The sequence below is a fragment of the Micropterus salmoides genome, unplaced genomic scaffold (genome assembly GCF_014851395.1).
Source record: "Micropterus salmoides isolate LMB-PRFRI ecotype aquatic unplaced genomic scaffold, ASM1485139v1 Ms_hic_scaffold_15, whole genome shotgun sequence".
Classification (NCBI taxonomy): domain Eukaryota; kingdom Metazoa; phylum Chordata; class Actinopteri; order Centrarchiformes; family Centrarchidae; genus Micropterus; species Micropterus salmoides.
In genome coordinates, this window is record NW_024040596.1 from 1,416,038 (window position 1) to 1,440,400 (window position 24,363).

Sequence of the window (24,363 nt, forward strand, 5' to 3'; positions counted from 1 at the left end):
GTAGTAGAAGTCGGAGAAACGTCCCGAACTCATCTGCGTTTGAACTGAGCCCACGTGGGGTCCTGACCCTGAGGTTGAGAAACTCTACGCTCGGTCGGCTGTGATGTGTCTGAGCTCCTGTCAGACGCCGATTTGATGCCCAAACTGTTGAAATTCTTCTTTCTAAAGTTCTGTTGTTGTTGTTGTTGTCTTACCTTCTTCCCGCTCTTTCACGGACCCCGCAGAACCAAGGTACCCACCGGTCTTTGACAGGAAGTTGTCACCGCAGGAGGTGACGGTGGGTGACAGCATTGAGCTGGAGTGTCACATGACCGGCTCTGCCCCCATTAAAGTGACGTGGTCCAAAGACCATAAAGATATTCGCACTGGGGGGAATTATAAGATGAGCTGTGTGGAAAACACGCCCCACCTGACCATTCTGAAGGCCGATAAAGGCGACACGGGGAGATACTTCTGCCATGCCTCTAATGACATGGGGAAGGACTCTTGTTCCTCTGATATCACTGTCAAAGGTATTTTAACCGGGGCCCCGGTCTCGTCATCTGGGCCCTCTCTTCTTAAACGCTCAGGCCCCCTTTGAGGGCGTTTCTTTGTTCTTTGCTCACCGCCGCCTTCATCTCCTCTTTCTTTAGAGCGTAAAAACCCTCCGGTGTTCACCAAGAAGCCCTCGGAGAGTATGGAGGACACGGAGGGCAAGCTGGTGAAGATCGAGGGCAGGGTCACCGGCTCGCAGCCCATTTCTGTCAGCTGGTTCAGGGACGACACGGAGATCCTCAGCTCCGACAAATACGACATCAGCTTCAAGAGCAACGTGGCCGTGCTGTGCATCAAGAGCAGCCAGGTGTCGGACAGCGGCAGGTACTCGTGCCAGGCCTCCAACGAGGCTGGGAGAGCCTCCTGCAGCGTCACTGTGGGCATCTCAGGTGGGTTTGAGCTCCAGAGTTTACACCATGCTGGACTCACGGACAGCTGATGGTGTAAATAACCAGTCCCTACCAGTCAGTCAGAACTGAAGAAGTCTCTCGGATGAGGGACGAAACGTCTTCGAGGATCTTCAACCAAGTCCAGCTGCCGCTGATTTTAGCCTTCCCCGGATCACTCTGACCCGGATGACTGAGAACCTTCACAGACATCCAGTCACTGAATAGATTTGTGTTTCTGCTTTTCTGTGTTTTAAATCTCAGTAAACTGAATATATTTCGAGGCACAAAGTAGATGATAGTGCTGAAACTACAACAGGTTGGAAAATGAAACTTTGTGACTCAGACAATATTTAACTTCCAACATTCAGAGAACGGTAAACAGAAGCAAACTATAAACCAGCATCAGTGGAGCAGTGCTGAGGGTGAATTAGAGTTTAAGAGTCTGATAGCTCGGGGGGGAAATCTCCTCTGGTGTCTGGTGGTGCAGCAGCAGAAACTTTTACATCTCTTCCCAGAATGCAGCAGGGTGAAGCGGCTGTGGCTGGGTGGGTTCTGGCCTTTAGGATCCTTTGGGCTCTGCAGGCACCTCACAGACATCACTGATGCTCGGGAGATGGGTACCAAGGATCTTCTGAGCAGGTGTGGGGGGACTTCACATCTACCTCGTTTGGTCCGGACTCTCAGACTTTTTAGTTTGATCCGAAACAAAATTGCAGGTGTGAAACCTCCCCTGGACCACGATCCGGACCAAACCGGTCGAAATTTGGTCCAACGAAAAGAGGTGGTCTGAAACTGAACCGTGGTTCGGTCCGTTTCTGGTGTGAAAGCATTTTTTGGATGATTCGGACTATTTACAGGAAGTTCGGCGTTTGAAATAAGGACACGATTCTAAATCTCCTGTGACGGCTGCTGTAAAAGCAAACTGTCACTCACATCTCTGGTCTCTGCTCAAGCGGAGGTGCAGGAGTCCTGTCTCCTCCTGTCCGTTCGCACAACGAGGACGTTTAATTTGAAGTAGGCTTCAGTAAAGGCGGCGCTGCAGACAGTAATGCCATAATAATAACAACAAAAATAATGCGCTGAACTGTTTACAGACCAATCAGTGTCAAGTACAGGGAGACGCAGCCCACAGGGCGCAGGTCTGTCACGTAAACGTCACAGAGAAACCAAACCAAAACCAACCGAATGTGTCAAAATGTATCAAAACATGAACTTCGGTTCGGACCTTGGTGCCGACTTTAAGGTGTGAAAGCCTCCTCAATGACGCGCTGCAGAGCCCTCCGGTCCGGCCAGTTTCTGTTGCTGCTCAGTAGAACTCTGCACGGGAATTTGGCCTTAAGCTTCCTCAAGAAACACGGGCGTTTCTGAGCGTTCTGCACCAGCGTGGAGGTGTGAGACGACCGTGTGGGTTTCAGACTGTCCGTCGAACAAAACGAGACATTTTGAAGACGCCAACTTGGACTCAACAATTAATCGCAGCCCTTACAAAGTGCGCATTCTTCTACTTTTCATGATTATAAATGATTTGATGTTGAAATGACAAAGACAACATATTCAGACATGAGGTGAAAGCAGTTAGAAGACCTTCCTCTCATAACGTGGATTCTGTAGAAAATCTCATGTGTTTACTTGTAATTATGAGCTAGATAAGGTAAGATTTATTAAATATATTTGCAAGATCAAATTGAATAAATATGTGCAATGAATCTATAATTACAGGAAAACAATCTCATAATGACGAAATCTTTATAATGAAACAACCTGTAATTGTGAGATAGTAGATGCAAAGGAATAATTAGAAACCAGATTTTCTTGTCTTGTAGAAAACAAAAGAAACTTGAGCTGAGTTTGAGCTGCTGGATTATAATTTGCCTGTGTTCCTCCCGGACAAGAAGTCCAGGTCAGTACTCTCGGCACTGACCCCGGTCCAGCCTGCTGAAATTAAACTGTCACATCTCTCCTGCAGAGGCCAAGAAGCCTCCGGTGTTCGACGTCCCCCTCAAACCGGTGACTGTGGACGAGGGCGAGAAGCTGAGTCTCAGGTGTCACGTCTGCGGGTCTCCTCCTCTGAAGATCCAGTGGATGAAGGACAGGAAGGACCTGACGTCCGGCGGCAGCACCAGGATCAGCTTCTCCGACGGGACGGCCTGTCTGGAGATCAGCCCGGCCTCCAAACACGATGCCGGCGATTACCTCTGCAAGGCCACCAACGACGCCGGCAGCGAGTTCTGCAAGGCCAAAGTCACCGTCAAAGGTAGAAACTCGGAAACATGCTGCTACCTAAAAATATCTGTTAAGATCACAGCACTGAACCTCAGATATCAAACAGCTCCACCTGGTGGACTCTTTAAGTCACGGCGTGTCTGTGTGAAGGAGTTTTGCTCTGTCGATGTCGTTTTACCTGATTTAACTTCAGCATTACTGGATATTTTGCTGATGACCTGAGACGGTGAATGAAGCAGTTGTTGTAATGTTTGCATCTTGGTGTCGTGTTGCAGAGAAACCAGGAGCAGCTCCGGCTCCTGCTGCAGCTCCTGCAGCCGCTCCGGCCAAGAAACTGGAAAACCTGTTCTTCATCGAGGAGCCCAAAACTGCACACGCCACTGAGAGTGAGTCGCAACACACAACATGTACACAAAAACGGACGCAGTCAAATTATTTAGTTTAAAAAAAATGACGATTCTACTTTATAATTTTCATTATTAATATTATTATACTTTTGTTTCAATCTTTCTCAAAGTTGAACTGTCACTTTAAGGACTCTCAGCCAGTAAAACAGTAGTGATGTTCAAGCAGCAACCTCCAGGGCTGAACTTGAGGCTCCCCTCAGACCTGCCGGCGTTACAGCAGAAATAAACGAGCCTGGTACTAAAAAAGCTTCTGGTAACTTCTGGTAAATCTTTATAGTCCTGGTTCTGCTCGAGGTTCTGCCTGTTAGAGGGATTAGTCATGGTGGGAACTGTTGGGTCTAAATAATATTACACACCTGCTCTGTATGTAAAATGCAGTGAGATAACTTCTGTTATGAACTGGCACTATATAAATAACATTGAAATAGAATAATAAGGCTTAAAGTTCTGCATAATGAGGGGTGTGGATGGCCTCTCATGTTTAGATTAGGCGGGAGCTAGGCAAAGATGGCGGCGGCCGGAGGAAACATATGTAGCTCTGTCCTTTCTAAAACAATCATTTCTTTAAAAACAAAGTCACTGCAGCATCACAGGCTGTAACAAAATGTTTCCAGATATCTGACTGACAGAAACCAAATCTCTGCGCTGCAGATTTCCAGCCGGACCTTTAACAGTTACACAACTTTTATTTACTCGATGTTTAGACTTCAAACACAAATCATATTTACTTATTTGTTAATTCGGCCACATGGGTCACTTTTGTCCTAACTCCCACCTGTTGTTCCACAGAGGGCGTCGCCACCTTCATCGCCAAAGTGGGCGGCGACCCCATCCCCAGCGTGAAGTGGATGAAGGGGAAGTGGCGGCAGATCACGCACGGCGGCAGGATCTCCATCGAGCAGAAGGGCCAGGAGGCCAAACTGGAGATCAGGGAGGTGACCAGGTCGGACTCGGGTCAGTACAGGTGTGTTGCCTCCAACAAGCACGGAGAGATCGAGAGCAGCGCCGACATGCACGTGGACGAAAAGAAAGAGGCGGCGCTGCTGGAGGGAGACCTCCGAGCCAAACTGAAGAAGTGAGCGCAAATCATGGATATGTGAGACATCTGCGTCTCCTCATTCTCAGTCTGTAAACTTTGCTCCCGTCTCCGTCTTTCCAAACTCACGTTGGCTCCTTTGTTTTGTTCTCAGGACGCCGTCGAAGCAGAAGAGTCCACAGGAGGAGAAGGACATCGACATCGTCGAGCTGCTGAGGAACGTGGACCCCAAAGAGTACGAGAAATACGCCCGAATGTACGGCATCACGGACTACCGAGGCCTGCTGCAGGCCATCGAGCAGCTGAAGAAGGAGAAGGCTGAAGAAAGTGGAAGACCGGTAACGCTCTGCACGATCCGCTCGTCTGTCTGTGTCCGTAGACGTCAGGCTGAGTAACCTGCTTGTTGTTGTTGTTGACAGGAACTGGAACGTGGAGACAGAGAGTCTGATGAGGACATGGCCCGACTGGTGGCCGACCTGCAGAAGAGGATGGAGCGGACAGAGGTCAGGCTGGAAAAAACAAAGCGTTAAACCAAACACAAGTTATCTTTTTCTCATCAGGCTGATGATCATTTATCTGTAAACTGATCTCAAGCCAGCCAGCAACATTTAAAAACTCTCGGATGAACGTTCATCTTCGACCTTGAGGACGAGCAGTTTGGCAACAGCATCTTAACTCAAGGTCCTTCTTACCTGGCCACCCAGCGAGGTCTCCACTCAGAGTCGGTTCAGTTATCGACACATGTCGTAAATAACGTTTGAAAGCAGCGGGATGTTCACAGCATCAAAAGTGTTATTTTCTAGTAAGTTAAAAGCCTTAAAGTCCCTGACAGTCAGGTGACTTTATTGATCAGGTAAAAATACTGAAAACTCGACTTTATTAACCGTAAAATAAAAACAGAATGCCGAAAGCGTCTAACTTCTCACATTGAAAATGCATTTTTTATTTTCAGTTTTTATTTGAAAGCAGCAGGTTTTATTTATACATTTTTCTTAATAATAAGCCCACTGGCTCCTGCTGAGTGTTTTAAAAGGCTGAAGATGCGGCGTCTGAAACACAGATTACAGTCTGAGACAAAGAAGCAGTTGTTGCTACACCTACATTAAATTCTTTAATTCTTAACTTATTTGTTTTTTAAACCAAACGCATGAGTTGCATAAAAGCAGTCAGGCTTTTTGTTTCCCTTTGCACAAAGCTTTGACAGATCACCTGGCAAATTTACACTTTCAACATCTTTAGTGATTCATTCATTATTAGAGGTCGCAAACCACCAGAGATAATCCACCTGTTTCATGATAATTAAAAAGTGTTACGAGCACTTCAGCAGTGAGAAAATGTGTCTGTTTCTGTTGGTAACTTCAGAGAGTTGATTCTCTTGTCCCTCCTGCAGCCCGTCACCGTGGTGAAGGACATCTCCGATCAGTCCGTCTTCACCAACAAGGTGGCGGTGTTTGAGTGCGAGATCAAGATCAACTACCCAGAGATCACCCTGTCCTGGTACAAGGGCACCCAGAAACTGGACACCAACGACAAGTACGACATCAGCATCAGCGGCGACCGCCACCTGCTCAAGATCAAGAACTGCCAGTCGTCCGACCAGGGCAACTACCGGGTGGTCTGTGGGCCGCACATCTCCAGCGCCAAGCTCACCGTCACGGGTCAGTGCGGATACTGCACACCTGCAGCTGCATAACATCTGTCACATCGTATCATTTATATAACAATCTCATCTCTGAACCTTCCTAACAGATGCTGCTTTCTCTTCTTTGTGTCTTTCAGAAGCGGAGGTTGAGAAGCATCTGCAGGACACATCCGGTAAGGAAGGACAGTCGTGCACGCTGTCTTGTCAGTTGTCCATCCCTAACGTAGAGGCTCAGTGGTTTAAAAACGGCAAGCAGTTAGAGATGAAGGGCAGGTACACATCCGAGGTGAAACACAAGGTTCAGAAGCTTCTGATCAGAGACCTGAAGCCTGAAGACCAGGGCAGATACGCCTGCAGGTACCAGCACCTGGAGTCCTCGGCCGACCTCTGGGTGGAAGGTTTGTACCTGGAAACAATCCTGCAACCTCCTAGACGTGGTGGATGCTCTGCCCGTTTACTAACCTCTTTCGACTCCCCATCAAACTCTGAGACTAATGTTGGAGATTTGGATCCTCTTTTTTTCTCTTTCTTCTGGGATTTGTCTTCCTCTGTCCTAACATTCTTCACGCCTCTCCTCTCCTGGATTATCTTGCCAAAAACGTCCGCCATCATCTCATTCGTTGTCTTCTTACGTTCGTCTCGACTCAAATCCATCCCGTCATCATAACCGTCCCATGAACATTCCTCTGATCGTCATTTCTAACCGTGTGGATGTTGTGTCGATGAAAACTACCATTCAAGTATTGTCATACATTCCCAGTTGTGATGCCAAACACGTTTACCCATTCACGTCTTTATCTGTTTTAGCTGAACAAATTCATTTCACCAAACGCATCCACAACATCGAAGTCAACGAGCGCCAGTCGGCCACCTTTGAGTGTGAGGTGTCCTTCGACAACGCTATCGTTTCATGGTACAAAGACACCTGGGAACTGAGAGAGAGCCCTAAGTACAACTTCAGAAGCGAGGGCCGAAGACATTTCATGGTCATCCGAAATGTGGCCATTGAAGACGAAGGTGTGTAGAGCGCCATCGAGCCCAACGGCCCGTCACAAAGACCTACAGATTTTTTTTCTCATTGTTTCTATGACTTGAGTGTTAAACGTCTTCATTAATAATCCCGTGTAGGCGTGTACTCAGTGATTGTGAGGTTGGAGCCCAGAGGAGAGGCTAAGAGCACAGCTGAGCTTTATTTGTCTGGCAAAGGTAAAAGTTCCTAGTCAGACGGCACTTTCTATGCTTCTGTCCAGCTGTTGTCTGTTTTAGTGTTTAACACGTTGTTCACTCTTCCCCTTTTCACAGAAATTGAATTAGCAATGGTGCCCTTCGGTGAGTACTTTATTTCGTCAACGACTTTAATCTAGCAGGTACATTTTAGGAAATCCTCTTGTTTTACGTATTTACCAGAGTCTTTTTCATCCGTTTAATTAGACATGTTTAACCTAGCTTGAGACTGGAAGCTGGGCGAGACTGCCACCCGGTGTACCTAGAAAAAGTATAACCAACATTATGTTAAAAGCTATTCAGTGTTACAAAAGGGACAAACAGTCTGGATGTCCAAAATTATGCTAGCTACAGTTAGCTGCAACCTTAACTATGAACAGCATCCAAGGCAAGTTGTCAGGTCTCATTTGGACTAGCTTTAGACCTAGACCATGGCCAGTTGATATCATGGTAGCTACAAAAAGTTAGCATATCCAGTGTTATGCTAGCTGTTTGTAGTTGGCGGATGTTATAGGTTAGCCACAGTTAGCTGCACGCCACAGCTATGAATAGCATCCAAGGCAGTTTGACATGTCTCATTTTGACTAGCTTTCGTACAGTAACCTTGACCATGGCCAGTTGATGTCATGGTAGCTACAAAAAGTTAGCATCTCCAGTGTTATGCTAGCTGTTTGTAGTTGGCAGATGTTATAGGTTGGCCACAGTTAGCCGCACTACAAAGCTTTAAACAGCATCAATGGCAGGTTGTCAGGTCTCATATAGACTAACTTTAGTCCCGTAACCTTGACCATGGCCAGTTGATGTTATAGCTACAAACAGTTAGCATCTCCAGTGTTATGCTAGCTGTTTGTAGATGGCGGATGTTATAGGTTGGCCACAGTTAGCCAGACACCCCAGTTGGTGGTATGTGTTATCAAAAAACTCTGGCAAATGCTGGGAAGCAGGAGGATCTTCCAAAGTATCAGACTGTTCCTTTAAACACAGAACAGTTAATATTAACTGTAAATATCCTGTTTTTGTAAAACCTCCGCACAGGCGGCCCTTTTCTTAATGAACTGTTTTTGTAATGCTAGCTTATTTTTAGTAAAGTGTAAGTATGAACCATATTTCATATTCTGTAGATGTCCCAGACTCCTCAGTTCAGAGGCCAGAGGTGCCTTCATCAGTGGCAATTCAAGGTAAGACTGGAATCTGGAGCAGGGTCCAGTTCACTTTCCAGTTATCCATTTATCAGAAAGTAATTTAACCAAACAACCCCCCCCCCCCCCACACCCCAAACCCCATGATTCCATGAAGTTTCAAGGACTCAGAAAACTGACTCTGTGAATCTTTGTGGATCTCTGGCAAAGTTTTTAAATTTAAAGACAGCACTCTGTGGCTACTAAAATTAACATTTGACCCAAATCTAACATCTTAATGAACCCGACATGTGTTTTTGTCTTTTAAAGAATCTGCTGAATTCTATCATTATGAAGAAGAGATTGAACATAGAGGTATTTACTGTGTGTTTTGTACTTCATCTGCTCACATCCTCCACTCTGACCAGAGTTTACCAAAAATAAATAAATTTAACATAAATCTGATTATCTGATATCTAAATTACAGATTCAATTTAACATTTATGGCATAAAAACACAATTCACTCAGAGGCATTCAGAGGCAAACTAATCCATATATCTTATCAAACTCTCTTCAATAACTTGTCTTCAATGACTAATACAAAAAATATTTTTGTTTTCTGAAGAATCAGCTGAATATTCATATCACTATGAAGAAGAGGTGGAGGTGGAGCAGCGAGGTACAACATGTTGTATTTCTTCATTTTCACTCAAACTTAATCCTCTCCATCACCATCATCAAACCATCCGAGCAGATCTGGGAAAAACAGATGATAAAATAATTCTCACAAAACAGAAGCATCACAGGAACAGACTGAAGAATAAACAGCAAGGATTAAGAAAAATCATCTCGTTAATCTTGAATCTTAATCTTCGTTGACAGGAACGTTTGTTCAGTATTTAACTGTCAGAAAATGTTCTTGCATGCATATAAGAAATGATTCTGAGTCTGTGGACCAGTTGATAACAGATAACTGCAGTTTGGATTCATCTGAGAAAGTTAAATATCAGTAAAGAAGCGTTATTTTGTTATTGAAAGTGTCTCAAACCCAAATCTGCCTCCCACGTTCATCATAACAGCATCATTGTGTCGTCTGACTGATCTCAAGTTGTGTTAATTGCCAACAAGAAAGCACAAGCAGACTTCACGTGAAAGTCCTGTTGAGTTCTTTTTTTTGTTTGTTTTTTGTGTCCGACATTCAAGGATGTGTTATTCTTTTTTCACTCTTTAACCCTCATCCCATCTTTCATCCCTTCATCACAAACTCTAACTCCCAGCTGTGAAGCCTTTTCATAGTCACAGTCACAGTGTTGTCGACCTGGAAAATCTAACTCAGCGGAGCTTTATTAGGAAATAAAACTCAAAGTAGTTTACAGCTGTCTAGCTAGCTGGCTCTCAAAACAGTTATCTAAGAAAAGTTAGGGTTTTGTTGCTGTAACACAATCTTATGAGACAGGCCCCTGGGCAAATGATAAATGCAGCGGCCATTTTGTGTGTCTTTGTGGTCATTTTGCACGTTTGTAGTCATTTTGTGTCTTTGTGGTTGTTTTGCACCTGTTTGCAGTCACTTTGTGTGTCTTTGTGGTTGTTTTGCACCTGTTTGCAGTCACTTTGTGTGCCTTTGTGGTTGTTTTGCACCTGTTTGCAGTCACTTTGTGTGTCTTTGTGGTTGTTTTGCACCTGTTTGTAGTCACTTTGTGTGTCTTTGTGTTTGTTTTGCACCTGTTTGCAGTCACTTTGTGTGTCTTTGTGGTTGTTTTGCACCTGTTTGTAGTTATTTTGCACCTGTTTGCAGTCACTTTGTGTGTCTTTGTGGTTGTTTTGCACCTGTTTGCAGTCACTTTGTGTGTCTTTGTGGTTGTTTTGCACCTGTTTGTAGTCACTTTGTGTGTCTTTGTGGTTGTTTTGCACCTGTTTGCAGTCACTTTGTGTGTCTTTGTGGTTGTTTTGCACCTGTTTGTAGTTATTTTGCACCTGTTTGTAGTTATTTTCCTATCTTTGTGGTTGTTTCCCGACTTTTTGTGCTTGTTTACTATCCAACAAAAAAGGTTACTTTAAAGTCACTTTAAAGTAAAACTCTGGGTCCCCTTGACCATGTGGCCTGTGCCCGGTTCAGCAATCCATCCATAAAATCAGGGAGTGAACTAAGGATTTTCTGGGACGACAAGACAGTTAAACTGTGAAATGATGTAATGAGTTTTCGTCACTGAGCACAAACTGTTTGCCTCACGTTTGTTGTCTTCTGTCACTTTTGTGGTTGTCACACCTTCAGTCGAGTATCAGAGCTGGTCAGAAGAGACGGTAACACAACAGGTGTCCACAGCCAAAGGTATCAGAGTAGCACACAGGAAGGAAGTCAGTCATCGGCCTGTTAATACCTGTGTGTGTGTGTGCGAGCCACCTAACCACGGCTCTTATGTTTGTCTTTATTTTTGAGATTTATGTCCTTGACCTCTTTTACTTTTTGTGTTCCTGTCTCTCACCCTTTTCTTTGTTTGTCTCATAATTATTCTTCTTTGTAACTTCTCTTGGTTGTCTGAGGTCAATTTATCATGTTTTTGTCTTTTACTTGCCCCCCAAAACGTTGAGCTGCATGGCTGTAGATAATCAGTCACTGATTTTCCCTTTGCCTTGAATGTCACTTCTAATTGGTCTGCTGGTTAACATGTACATTTTTAAGTTTGAAGTCAGCACCTTCAACTGTTTATTTCTGAATCATTTGATGTCAAACCACACATAGACAACACCTTATTTAAGGTTGACTCCTCGTGGTACGATTGATTAAACCGTTAACCGTTAACAATAGATTACATCTGTTTGATCTTTTAAAAGTGAGGAAAGGTTTTGCTGCAGTAGCATGGACATGGAAGGATGATTCAGGATGTGTTCCTGTGTTTTGTTTTTTGTCACTAGCTGCCAGAGTTCCCATTGAGGAGACAGTGGAGACCAAGGAGGTTGAACTGAGAGCAGAAATCCCAACTAAAGGTACCTCCGACCTGAACGCCTTCCTGCTGCAGCTCAGCGCTCTGTCCGGCAAAACAAAACTTATTTGTCCGTCCTCCGCTCCTAAAATCTTTGACTTTTTCTCCTTTTGCACTTTGTCATTCTTGTTTTTTTATTCTATTGCTCTCTTACGTCATCTTCTATTTATGCTACAGATAGATTTATCCCATTATCTACTGTGGTTGCTTTCTGTTTTTTCTATCTTCTGCTGCGCTTCTCTGCTTCACCTGTGAATGCACGGCGTCTCTCTTGTGATGCTAACACATTCGGTGTCTTTTAAGTTCCCAAAGCTGAGAAGAAGCCTGAAGAGAAGCCAACACCAGCTGTGAAGGAGCCATCAGCACCTAAAGGTACCAGCATACCACTGATGTTGGCATGTGCCTGTTTAATATCAAATCCATCTGTGGTTTTACATGTTTTTACACTTGTGTGTTTGTGTGATCTTTCACTCCGTAACCTCCTGTGATGTTTTCATGTTAAAAATTTCACTCACTTCTCTGAAATTTTAAAGTACCGGAGGCGAAAAAGCCAGTGGAGGAAAAGATTCCTGCGGTTAAAGTCCCAGAGAAGAAGGAGGTTCCTGCTCCCAAAGGTAGAGATTTCTAACATCTCCCGTCCTCCCTGACGCCGCTGTCCTTCTCTGTTACCATGTGTTTCCTGTTGTACTTGTTCAGATCTTTTGTCGTCTTGTTTTCTTGGATTTTCTTGTTTATCATGTGTTTGAATGTATCTTAAAAGGAGCAGAGGAGGTTAAGGCGCCCGCTGCTCCCTCACCACCTGCCGAGAAGCCTGGAGTGCCAAAGAAAGGTACTTCCCTTTGTTCTTCCTGTGGTTTGACATCTTACCAAGCGTCCTCAGTAGCAGCTGCTTCCTTACGTAGCTTCTCACCTCTTAATGTCTCTTTATTCGGACTTTAAATCTGACTGTTCGTAGTTGGTTTTCTGTGTGTTGTTCATGTTAGTTTCACTCTTCATCAGAGTGTCTCTCTGTCGAGTGTCATCTCACTCTTTCAGACGCCTCTTGATAACTCTGAGATGCTACCAGGACTCCATGCTAACCTTAGCTAATGTTTGTGTTACTTACCTGAAGATGAGCCCAGGCCTCAGGTACCAGCTGAGCCCAAAAAACTGGCTCCTGCTGCTAAGCCTGAGCCTGAACCCAAGCCTAAGCCCACACCAGCTCCTAAAGCAGAACCTGAAGCCAAACCAGCGGCGAAGGTCGAGCCGGAGCCTGAAGCTAAGCCGGCGCTGGTAAAGAAGCCGGCGACGCCGCCATCCAAAGGTATTTCCTGCTTTGTTTGTGTTTCTTTCTCTGTCTTGAGTACTAAGATGTCTGTGTTTGCTGAGCTTCAAGCGTGGAAGCGGATCTTTGACTTTCTGTGTGTCCTGAATGTCTTTGCTCGTATCTTAACCAATCTAAAATGTTGCTTTAAGTCCCCGAAGAGGCTCCAAAACCAGAGCCGGCAAAGATCAAGCCTGAACCGGCAGTAAGAAAGCCAGAACCAGAAAAAACAAAACCAGAAGTCCGTAAACCTGAGCCTGTTGTGACAAAGCCGGAACCTGCCATCGCCAAGCCAGAACCTCCAGTTCCAAAACCAGAACCTGCGGCGGTCCCCAAACCTGAACCAGCAGTGAAAAAAGCTGAAGCGACAGTGCCAAAACCAGAACCGAGGCCCGCACCACAGGAACCTCCGAGGAAAGGTACACATCATCTCTGACTGAGATGCGGCGCCCGAGTTTTTCTTAATCTTCTTAACTTCATCATCAAACTTTAACCCATCAGGATTTTCTAAGAGTGCAAATGGATCCTTGTGTTTAGTTTGTGGAAGCAAACTGTTTAATCAAGCCCTAACCCCTCACACTAAAACTCTTCCACTCATCTTGAACGGTCTTCTGTGGCGTGTTTGTTTTGGTCTGACCTCCGGCTCGCAGGGTTTCTGTGGTGTTACGATGGAGCTGCACATTGTGTTTGTCCGTTTTAGTTGGTTTGTCTTACACTCGACAGAGTGTCGTGGTTTGTCCTTCTCTAACAACACTCTTCAACTCGAAATCATTGTAAGGCTTCTAATGTGTGTGAATGGTCCTCTTTAAAGTTCCTGTGGAGGAAAAAATACCTGAGCCTCCAAAAGCCGCCAAGAAACCAGAACGTGTTGTTGTTCCTCCCAAAGAAGAGGCGACAAAGAAAGAGAAAGGTACTTTTATGTTTCTGTTGGATCTTTGCCAGGCTGTGTTGGCTTCTGCTGTTTGTGCTGTTCTTTGAGTTTAAAAACGTGAGATTCTGTTTCTCAAAGTAAAATGAATTATATGACATACTACATATCTAGCTACAGATATCTCATGGGGATCATCATGAGATATCTGTAGCTAGATGTAGTATGTCATATAATTCATTCACTGGTTTTGGTTACTCCTCTGGTGTTACCAGCTGGCCAAACTTTCCACCTGTACACAAAATCTAGATTACAATAAAATGTCCGCTCTCCATCTTTATGTGTGCGCCAGCACATTTTTCACTTCTTTTTAGTCATGTCTTTTGCATGTTTTTTGTGTCAAACCCTCTTAAAGCTTTGAAGCCCAAACCTAAAGTCGTACCTGAAGAGGTGCCTGAAACAGAACCTCAGAAGGTGTTTGATGAGGTGGTTGTGTTGGAGGCTGAACCTGAGAAGCTGCCTGATAAAGTACCTAAAGCAGTACCTGACAGACGGCCTCCTGGGAAAGTTGAGGTGAAGGAAAAGACCCCTGAGAGGGTCCCAGAGAAGGTACTGGCACCTGAGAGAAAAGTGGAGGAAATTCCAAAGATGGTGCCTGAAAAAATACCTGAGAAAAAAGTGCCAGAGAAGCCTCCTCCTGAGAGGAAGCCGGAAAAAGTTCCCCTAAAGGTGGCTGAAGAAGAGAGGAGTCCTGAGAAGAAGCCACCTGCAGAGCTTCCTGTTAAGGTTGAGGAAGTGAAACCTGAAAGGGTGTCTAAGAAACAGACAGAGCGGATCTCTGTAGATAAAACAGTTCCGACAAAGACCCCCGATAAAACACCGGAGAAGGTGCCTGAGGTTAAAGCTAAACGAGATGCAGAAGAAGCTCGTCCTAAAGGTACAGCTGAGGCAGACCTCAACTCTTTATACCTTCCTTTGTGTCGTCGTCATGCATGTGAACCATCAGCCCAGTTGCTGCACTCGTTCATCTGCTATATGGTGCATTTTGCAGCACGTCTAAACGTAGACTCAAAAAAATAAAATATTGGTTTTACTTCAGAATGTTGAGTAATTTTAATGCAAATAATTATTTTCATCAACATATTTTTATGCACATTTTAAAGTATCGCATTAGAAAACGTCTAAATTCGATGATTTGAAAACTCTCACTTGAGGTGGTTTTTGCCTTTTTGTAAAGAGTTAAAGCGCTAAATGGGAGATGGAAACACTTCAGCCAGATAAGTTCTCATGTAGCGAACATTTGACTGACTGATCAGCTGTTTCCGCGTCTTCTCGGATATTCACATAACCCCAGGTGTCCTTTTTGAAACGGCTGCAATAATGATTTGTCCCCACAGTTTTGGAAAGCATTTGTTAAGATGTTCCGATAAATAGCAGCAAGAAATGTTAAATAACTAAATGCTTTGAGAAAAGTTTATTTAAAGGTAAAACATGCAATGCAATTTAAATCTAGAAGAAGATAGTTAGTTAGATAGTTTTACTATATGTTTAATAAACGACATGGCTCAAACACAGCTAGTTAGTGGACATTAAGTGAAGTTGGTCTTTGTAACAGGAAAATATTTTGTGTAACTTTAACTGAGCAAGCACAAGAGAACTTCAGCTGAACGTTGACAGGCTGTGATCAGGCTGACTGGCCTCTGTCCACCTCTTCACTCGGGATGAACATGAGCTATTTGCTGTATCTCTGTGCAATGCATCAGATTTCAAGTATTAAATTGAATGTTTATAATACTGTCAAATAACACTGTGAATAAATAAATGGTAATAATATGAAAAAATGCACAGTGGCAGGCAGCAGTGCACACCAGGATGTAGGCCAATAGAAAAATGTATTTAGAAATACACATACATTATAATCACATAAAAATGACGACTTAAAGACAACGTAACTTCACCGTCAAACAAGCATCAATTGACTCAACGCACTGAACAATGAACAGAACTATTTTATTTTTTTGAGTCTGCAGCAGATGTGATAACGTTCAAAGGGTTGTGTAACATCTTACACTCCCGTCCGATGTCTTCCTGCTTGCTGTGTTTCGTGTTATTTAATGTATGCTCGTTATGTTTGTTTAACTGTCTGAATTCTCTTCTTTCAAAATGATCTTTTACTCACGCTCCATCTTGGATTAAAAACCACTTAAAAATTCTTTAAAAGAAATAGAAACTAAGAAGATTGAGAAGATTCTGCCCGCAGAGGTTGAACAAGAGAAAAAAGTGTCTCCTCCAGAAAAAGGTACCGACCGTCTGAAAACACGGAGTTCACATCTTAATATTTAACTCTTGGTGATAATACACAACAGCTGGATTATCACCTCAATCATTAGCCCTTTAATTAACCTCTGTGCCGTCTCTTTCTAACACTAACTCTTGTTTTTGTGTTTTGTCGTCACCTCTTGGCGCCGCCACATGACGCCTCTTCTTCAACACTTCTTAAAACTTCCAGCAACGACAAGTCTTGTCAAGATCGAGCGAAGAAAAGGAGCTGAGAGGATACAGGAAGTTTATTATTTAACGGAGAAAGTGTCGCCCACAGAGGAGGTGTGGGAGCACGAAGCCGTGACGGAAGAACACGCCGAAGTGTTGTACGAGGACGAAGTGGCTCCTCTAGCCGAGACAGTATTGTCGCTAGCAGAAGTAGATGTCTTCTGTACAGCGAGCCAAAGAGATAAAAAGTCTGAACTGAGAGGTGAGATATCTGTTACTGACACTTCAAAGAGGAAAGAGAGCCGGCTCACTAAACACAGAGTCGTCCCAAAAACACAAGAAACCGTTGTTGTTGTGCAGGAATCTGAATCTGACAGAGACGAGCAGGTCACGACGTTGCAGCCTGCAAAAGAGAAAATTGCAGAGGAGTTTTTTATCAGGACGGTGCAGTCGCCAACAGAGATAATCACAGACGAGAGGAGAGACAGCATGTCAGTCAGACGCCTGGGAGAGATAACCATTAAAACAGAAAGCAAAGTGAGAGAAGCTGAGGAAACTTCTACAGTCAAAGAAACAGAGTTGGTAAAAGAGATCTCATTGACTGATGCAGATAAAACCAAACCTTTTCCAGTTACTATCAGCACAGGGTCAAGAAAACAAACTGAAAAGCTGGAAATTGAAGGCAGGGCTTTGACAGAAGTCACCTACGATGAATCAGTTGATCATAAGGTCAAGATAGTATCAGCTCAACTTACAGAAATTACTATCAAGCCAAGTGGAGACGTAGTTAAAGACAAACCAACAAAAGGTAAAGACGAGGAAAGAAGTAGAAAAGAGGAAAGTCCAGTTACTCTCCCAGTCACACCCGACTCCAGAAAAGATGAAACTAGTGCACCAGGAACAGGGTCGGTAAAGAAACAAGAGCCAGCTGAAAGGAAACAAGATAGGAAGCTAAAATCTGATGTTAGCAAGGAGAAAGTTGCTGAAAAGACAAAACCCAAAGTAGAGGTGACCCCCAAGGTAAAACAGAAAGAGTCAGTAACAGATATCGAGCTCAAGGAGCCAAAAGAGATCGAACAGGGTGCTGAGTTTGAGTCAGTCGCTGCAAAAATTGAAGCAGAATACAGGAAAAAAGAGGAATCCAGAGACGGCCCTCCTCAGAGAGACGACACGGAAAAAGAGAAAGAAGACACAAGTCTTTTAATCGAGGACACAGTAAAGACAAAACCTTCAGTCCCGTCAAAACCAGAGGAGAAGAAAAGGATTTCCCCACAAACAGCTTCCAGAGGTACACAGAGAAAATCTAACATCACGATCATTTTCATCTTTAACGTTTTCATATGACTCCATGTTTGGGTACAAATCTTGGGCAACCAGCAGGGGTCATCACTTAAGCCTCAGTCCAGGATCATGCTCAGTTCGTCTCTTCATACCACATACCATCATCTTCATTTTGTTCCTCATGGGTTCCATGTTATATGGCTCTTTGTTTTGTTGTGTTTTTGTTCAAGGGGTTCTTTTTTATCCCCTCTGTGGTTTGAAATCTATCTTTCTTCCTCTTATTTCTTCTCTTAAATGTAAATATCTTGCCCTAAACAAAACCTGATTATTCTTTAAAGAAACAGAAGCTAAGGCCGAGACGATTCCCACGACCGCTCCTGCTGCTCTGCCTCCTGAAGTCGAGATGAAAGGGAAAAGACCAGACAGAGGTACGATGACGGCACATATCCCTTCCCTCGGTTGTCAGCTCCTGCTACTTTCTTACTATCCCTCTGTTTGTCTCTTTTAACTCCAAATGTTTGTTTATGTGTTTTTTTCCCCTAATCTCTTGGCACCGCTTCATGGTGCTTTCTCTTCACACCTCTTAAAATCTTCCATCCTCAAGCGGCTACCACCTGTCTTTCAAAGGCAAAGCAAAGAGCAGACGCTCAGAGGATCCTGACAGGTTTGACACCTGAGAAAGCATCCTCTGCAGAGAAGGTTGAAGAAAAAGCTAAACTGTATCACGAGGATGAAGAAACTGTGGGTGAAAGTGTTAAATCTTTGCCACGAGAAGGGATTTTGAGTATGATTGAGGAACCTGATGAAGTGTCTGAAGAAAGTGGTGATATATCTGTTACTGATGGTTTAAAGACAACGGGTATTAAAACAAGAGTCCGCCCCAAAACTAAAGAAAAGGTCATGACAGGAAGTGAATCTAAGAGGGAAATGGTTCAGGATGAACCTACCCAGCAAAAATCTCAAGACAAAGAGTTTTTTGACCAAAACACTGATTCTCCAAAATTAAGCATAGAAATAAAAGATATTGAGAGAGATACTAAAGAACATACGGAAGCTTCTCATAGCAGTGAAAGAAAAGCTGAGAGTCCAGAAATTCTAGTCAAAGTTGTTTCACATAAAAAACAGGTGATAGAACCACAACGGGCGACTTTAGAAGCAGAAAAAAAGGGAGGTATTATCAAAGATCAAAGGTTCAAAGATAAGCCTGAGTCATCCAGTGTTTCAGATGGTAAAAGTTTAGAAAAAGTCAGTCTTCAGAAGAAATTAAAGCAAACTGACCAAAAGGGCAAACTTTTAGAGACTGAAAATGTTGAAACGACCTCAAAGACAGAAGAAACTGATTCTTCAGAGGCTGTTCAACCAATAGTAAAGGTATCTCCCAAATCTAGAATAGCAGAATCAGAGGAAAATCAGTATCCACCACCGACGTCTGCCAGACAAACATTAGATAAGAAATCATTCAAACTGCAAATAGATTCACAATCTTTGAAAAATAAAACATTTGACAAGAAACCAGAAATACAGGAACTCATTCAGAATAAAGACGTCACAGATAAAGAATTACTGGAGGAAGATACTCCTGGAAAAATATCTGGAACGGATGAACGCAAATTACAAACATCCAAACAAGAAGAACAGACTGTAGAAAAGACAGGAGAATTTGATGACTTTCAGTTGAGGGCAGTGATGAAAAAAGACCAAGACATTAAACACAAAGAGGGAAGGAAGGGAGGAAAAGCCTCGGTTAAACCTGTGATGGAACCTGAATCCATTTTGTCCAAAGTTGTTACACTTAAAGACAAACTGTGCAAAGTCAGTCCTATGGAAGGAACAACTGAGATGAAACCCACCAGAGAGACATCAGTTACTTCTGCAGCAGAAATCAAACATCCAGAATCACTGTCAGAAAGAGAAACCATAACTGATCATACACATCAAAAACCTGAAATCTCGTCAAAGGGCCGAACTCTAAAAGACGTAGCTCAGAGGGTCAGACGGCAGACAGTGGTTAAAGATGAGGACCAGTCACAGATAGTCGAAGCTGAGGACAACCTCTCTAACGTTGCTAAAACTGAAGAACAGCCCGAAAGAAAGGCATCAATCACAGATTTGACAGAAAAACTGACCAAAAAACTACACAAGTTAGCAGAACCTGAAGAAGAAGAGGACACAGAAAAAGACAGACACCAGATATTACAAAATACTGCCACAAACACTCTCATTAAACAGAAGAAACCAGCAAGAAAGGAACAAGTTGGAAGGAAAGTTTTAGATACAACTGTGAAGGACAAAACATGTGAGACCGAGTCAGTATGTCCACAAGAACCACAACAGAAACTCACCAAACCTCAAGAGATTATCGTTGAACAGGACCAGCTGAAGGTCAGCACAGCTGAAGATAAAACCTTCAAAGTTAGTCCTCTCAAACAGACTAAATCAAAACAGGAACACATTGAAAGAAAGGTTTCAGTTAGACCTGTGATGGAGGAAACCTCTAAAGAATTGGAAATAGCTCCTGAAAAACTTGAAGAACTCAAAGAAACTGAATTTGCAGCAGTTGATGAGGAAATTCGTGTGGCAGACGGTATTCATAAAAAGGAATCAATATCTCTGAAGGAGAGACGACGACAGTTAGCTAAAACTAAAGAGGATACAGACGAACAGGTCCCCTCAAAGTTTAAAGTTAAAACTAAAAAAGCAACTCCCCTTAAAGATGGTACACCTGAAAAACAGGCCGAAATTAAAGAGTTTGTCACAGAGCGTGCAACACTTGATGAGGACATTTATACAATAGAGACCGAGTCAGTATGTCCACAAGAACCACAAAAGAAACTCGCCAAACCTCAAGAGATTATCGTTGAACAAGACCAGCTGAAGGTCAGCACAGCTGAAGATAAAACCTTCAAAGTTAGTCCTCTCAAACAGACTAAAACAAAACAGGAACACATTGAAAGAAAGGCTTCAGTTAGACCTGTGATGGAGGAAACCTCTAAAGAATTGGAAGTAGCTCCTGAAAAGCATGCAGAACTCAAAGAAACTGAATTTGCAACAGTTGATGAGGAAATTTGTGTGGCAGATGGTATTTATAAAAAGGAATCAATATCTCTGAAGGAGAGACGACGACAGTTAGCTAAAACTAAAGAGGATACAGACGAACAGGTCCCCTCAAAGTTTAAAGTTAAAACTAAAAAAGCAACTCCCCTTAAAGATGGTGCACCTGAAAAACAGGCCGAAATTAAAGAGTTTGTCACAGAGCGTGCAACACTTGATGAGGACATTTATACAATAGAGACCGAGTCAGTATGTCCACAAGAACCACAAAAGAAACTCGCCAAACCTCAAGAGATTATCGTTGAACAAGACCAGCTGAAGGTCAGCACAGCTGAAGATAAAACCTTCAAAGTTAGTCCTCTCAAACAGACTAAATCAAAACAGGAACACATTGAAAGAAAGGTTTCAGTTAGACCTGTGATGGAGGAAACCTCTAAAGAATTGGAAGTAGCTCCTGAAAAACTTGAAGAACTCAAAGAAACTGAATTTGCAGCAGTTGATGAGGAAATTCGTGTGGCAGACGGTATTCATAAAAAGGAATCAATATCTCTGAAGGAGAGACGACGACAGTTAGCTAAAACTAAAGAGGATGCAGACGAACAGGTCCCCTCAAAGTTTAAAGTTAAAACTAAAAAAGCAACTCCCCTTAAAGATGGTACACCTGAAAAACAGGCCGAAATTAAAGAGTTTGTCACAGAGCGTGCAACACTTGATGAGGACATTTATACAATAGAGACCGAGTCAGTATGTCCACAAGAACCACAACAGAAACTCACCAAACCTCAAGAGATTATCGTTGAACAGGACCAGCTGAAGGTCAGCACAGCTGAAGATAAAACCTTCAAAGTTAGTCCTCTCAAACAGACTAAAACAGAACAGGAACACATTGAAAGAAAGGCTTCAGTTAGACCTGTGATGGAGGAAACCTCTAAAGAATTGGAAGTAGCTCCTGAAAAGCATGCAGAACTCAAAGAAACTGAATTTGCAACAGTTGATGAGGAAATTTGTGTGGCAGATGGTATTTATAAAAAGGAATCAATATCTCTGAAGGAGAGACGACGACAGTTAGCTAAAACTAAAGAGGATACAGACGAACAGGTCCCCTCAAAGTTTAAAGTTAAAACTAAAAAAGCAACTCCCCTTAAAGATGATACACCTGAAAAACAGGCCGAAATTAAAGAGTTTGTCACAGAGCGTGCAACACTTGATGAGGACATTTATACAATAGAGACCGAGTCAGTATGTCCACAAGAACCACAACAGAAACTCACCAAACCTCAAGAGATTATCGTTGAACAGGACCAGCTGAAGGTCAGCACAGCTGAAGATAAAACCTTCAAAGTTAGTCCTCTCAAACAGACTAAAACAGAACAGGAACACATTGAAAGAAAGGCTTCAGTTAGACCTGTGATGGAGGAAACCTCTAAAGAATTGGAAGTAGCTCCTGAAAAACTTGAAGAACTCAAAGAAACTGAATTTGCAGCAGTTGATGAGGAAATTCGTGTGGCAGACGGTATTCATAAAAAGGAATCAATATCTCTGAAGGAGAGACGACGACAGTTAGCTAAAACTAAAGAGGATGCAGACGAACAGGTCCCCTCAAAGTTTAAAGTTAAAACTAAAAAAGCAACTCCCCTTAAAGATGGTACACCTGAAAAACAGGCCGAAATTAAAGAGTTTGTCACAGAGCGTGCAACACTTGATGAGGACATTTATACAATAGAGACCGAGTCAGTATGTCCACAAGAACCACAACAGAAACTCACCAAACCTCAAGAGATTATCGTTGAACAGGACCAGCTGAAGGTCAGCACAGCTGAAGATAAAACCTTCAAAGTTAGTCCTCTCAAACAGACTAAAACAGAACAGGAACACATTGAAAGAAAGGCTTCAGTTAGACCTGTGATGGAGGAAACCTCTAAAGAATTGGAAGTAGCTCCTGAAAAGCATGCAGAACTCAAAGAAACTGAATTTGCAACAGTTGATGAGGAAATTTGTGTGGCAGATGGTATTTATAAAAAGGAATCAATATCTCTGAAGGAGAGACGACGACAGTTAGCTAAAACTAAAGAGGATACAGACGAACAGGTCCCCTCAAAGTTTAAAGTTAAAACTAAAAAAGCAACTCCCCTTAAAGATGGGACACCTGAAAAACAGGCCGAAATTAAAGAGTTTGTCACAGAGCGTGCAACACTTGATGAGGACATTTATACAATAGAGACCGAGTCAGTATGTCCACAAGAACCACAAAAGAAACTCGCCAAACCTCAAGAGATTATCGTTGAACAAGACCAGCTGAAGGTCAGCACAGCTGAAGATAAAACCTTCAAAGTTAGTCCTCTCAAACAGACTAAATCAAAACAGGAACACATTGAAAGAAAGGTTTCAGTTAGACCTGTGATGGAGGAAACCTCTAAAGAATTGGAAGTAGCTCCTGAAAAACTTGAAGAACTCAAAGAAACTGAATTTGCAGCAGTTGATGAGGAAATTCGTGTGGCAGACGGTATTCATAAAAAGGAATCAATATCTCTGAAGGAGAGACGACGACAGTTAGCTAAAACTAAAGAGGATGCAGACGAACAGGTCCCCTCAAAGTTTAAAGTTAAAACTAAAAAAGCAACTCCCCTTAAAGATGGTACACCTGAAAAACAGGCCGAAATTAAAGAGTTTGTCACAGAGCGTGCAACACTTGATGAGGACATTTATACAATAGAGACCGAGTCAGTATGTCCACAAGAACCACAACAGAAACTCACCAAACCTCAAGAGATTATCGTTGAACAGGACCAGCTGAAGGTCAGCACAGCTGAAGATAAAACCTTCAAAGTTAGTCCTCTCAAACAGACTAAAACAGAACAGGAACACATTGAAAGAAAGGCTTCAGTTAGACCTGTGATGGAGGAAACCTCTAAAGAATTGGAAGTAGCTCCTGAAAAGCATGCAGAACTCAAAGAAACTGAATTTGCAACAGTTGATGAGGAAATTTGTGTGGCAGATGGTATTTATAAAAAGGAATCAATATCTCTGAAGGAGAGACGACGACAGTTAGCTAAAACTAAAGAGGATACAGACGAACAGGTCCCCTCAAAGTTTAAAGTTAAAACTAAAAAAGCAACTCCCCTTAAAGATGGTGCACCTGAAAAACAGGCCGAAATTAAAGAGTTTGTCACAGAGCGTGCAACACTTGATGAGGACATTTATACAATAGAGACCGAGTCAGTATGTCCACAAGAACCACAAAAGAAACTCGCCAAACCTCAAGAGATTATCGTTGAACAAGACCAGCTGAAGGTCAGCACAGCTGAAGATAAAACCTTCAAAGTTAGTCCTCTCAAACAGACTAAAACAAAACAGGAACACATTGAAAGAAAGGTTTCAGTTAGACCTGTGATGGAGGAAACCTCTAAAGAATTGGAAGTAGCTCCTGAAAAACTTGAAGAACTCAAAGAAACTGAATTTGCAACAGTTGATGAGGAAATTCGTGTGGCAGACAGTATTCATAAAAAGGAATCAATATCTCTGAAGGAGAGACGACAACAGTTAGCTAAAACTAAAGAGGATACAGACGAACAGGTCCCCTCAAAGTTTAAAGTTAAAACTAAAAAAGCAACTCCCCTTAAAGATGGTACACCTGAAAAACAGGCCGAAATTAAAGAGTTTGTCACAGAGCGTGCAACACTTGATGAGGACATTTATACAACAGAGACCGAGTCAGTATGTCCACAAGAACCACAAAAGAAACTCGCCAAACCTCAAGAGATTATCGTTGAACAAGACCAGCTGAAGGTCAGCACAGCTGAAGATAAAACCTTCAA

The 24,363-nt window shown here is 43.0% G+C and overlaps 1 protein-coding gene across 4 annotated transcripts in view; it reads left to right on the forward strand.

Moving 5' to 3' along the window:
* ttn.2 (titin, tandem duplicate 2) overlaps positions 1 to 24,363 on the forward strand; it is a 231,626-nt gene that overhangs the window by 80,472 nt on the left and 126,791 nt on the right. For 2 of the 4 annotated variants that reach the window (XM_038719985.1, XM_038719988.1), the window contains 14 exons: positions 225 to 512; positions 633 to 923; positions 2,890 to 3,177; positions 3,422 to 3,532; positions 4,343 to 4,628; positions 4,744 to 4,927; positions 5,009 to 5,092; positions 5,980 to 6,247; positions 6,369 to 6,404; positions 11,488 to 11,559; positions 11,859 to 11,927; positions 12,089 to 12,169; positions 12,316 to 12,384; positions 12,667 to 12,858. In XM_038719985.1, coding sequence (XP_038575913.1) covers positions 225 to 512; positions 633 to 923; positions 2,890 to 3,177; positions 3,422 to 3,532; positions 4,343 to 4,628; positions 4,744 to 4,927; positions 5,009 to 5,092; positions 5,980 to 6,247; positions 6,369 to 6,404; positions 11,488 to 11,559; positions 11,859 to 11,927; positions 12,089 to 12,169; positions 12,316 to 12,384; positions 12,667 to 12,858 — 2,319 coding nt within the window. The remainder of the gene's footprint in view (positions 1 to 224; positions 513 to 632; positions 924 to 2,889; positions 3,178 to 3,421; positions 3,533 to 4,342; positions 4,629 to 4,743; positions 4,928 to 5,008; positions 5,093 to 5,979; positions 6,248 to 6,368; positions 6,405 to 11,487; positions 11,560 to 11,858; positions 11,928 to 12,088; positions 12,170 to 12,315; positions 12,385 to 12,666; positions 12,859 to 24,363) is intronic. The other 2 variants (XM_038719986.1, XM_038719987.1) reach the window with 2 other exon arrangements.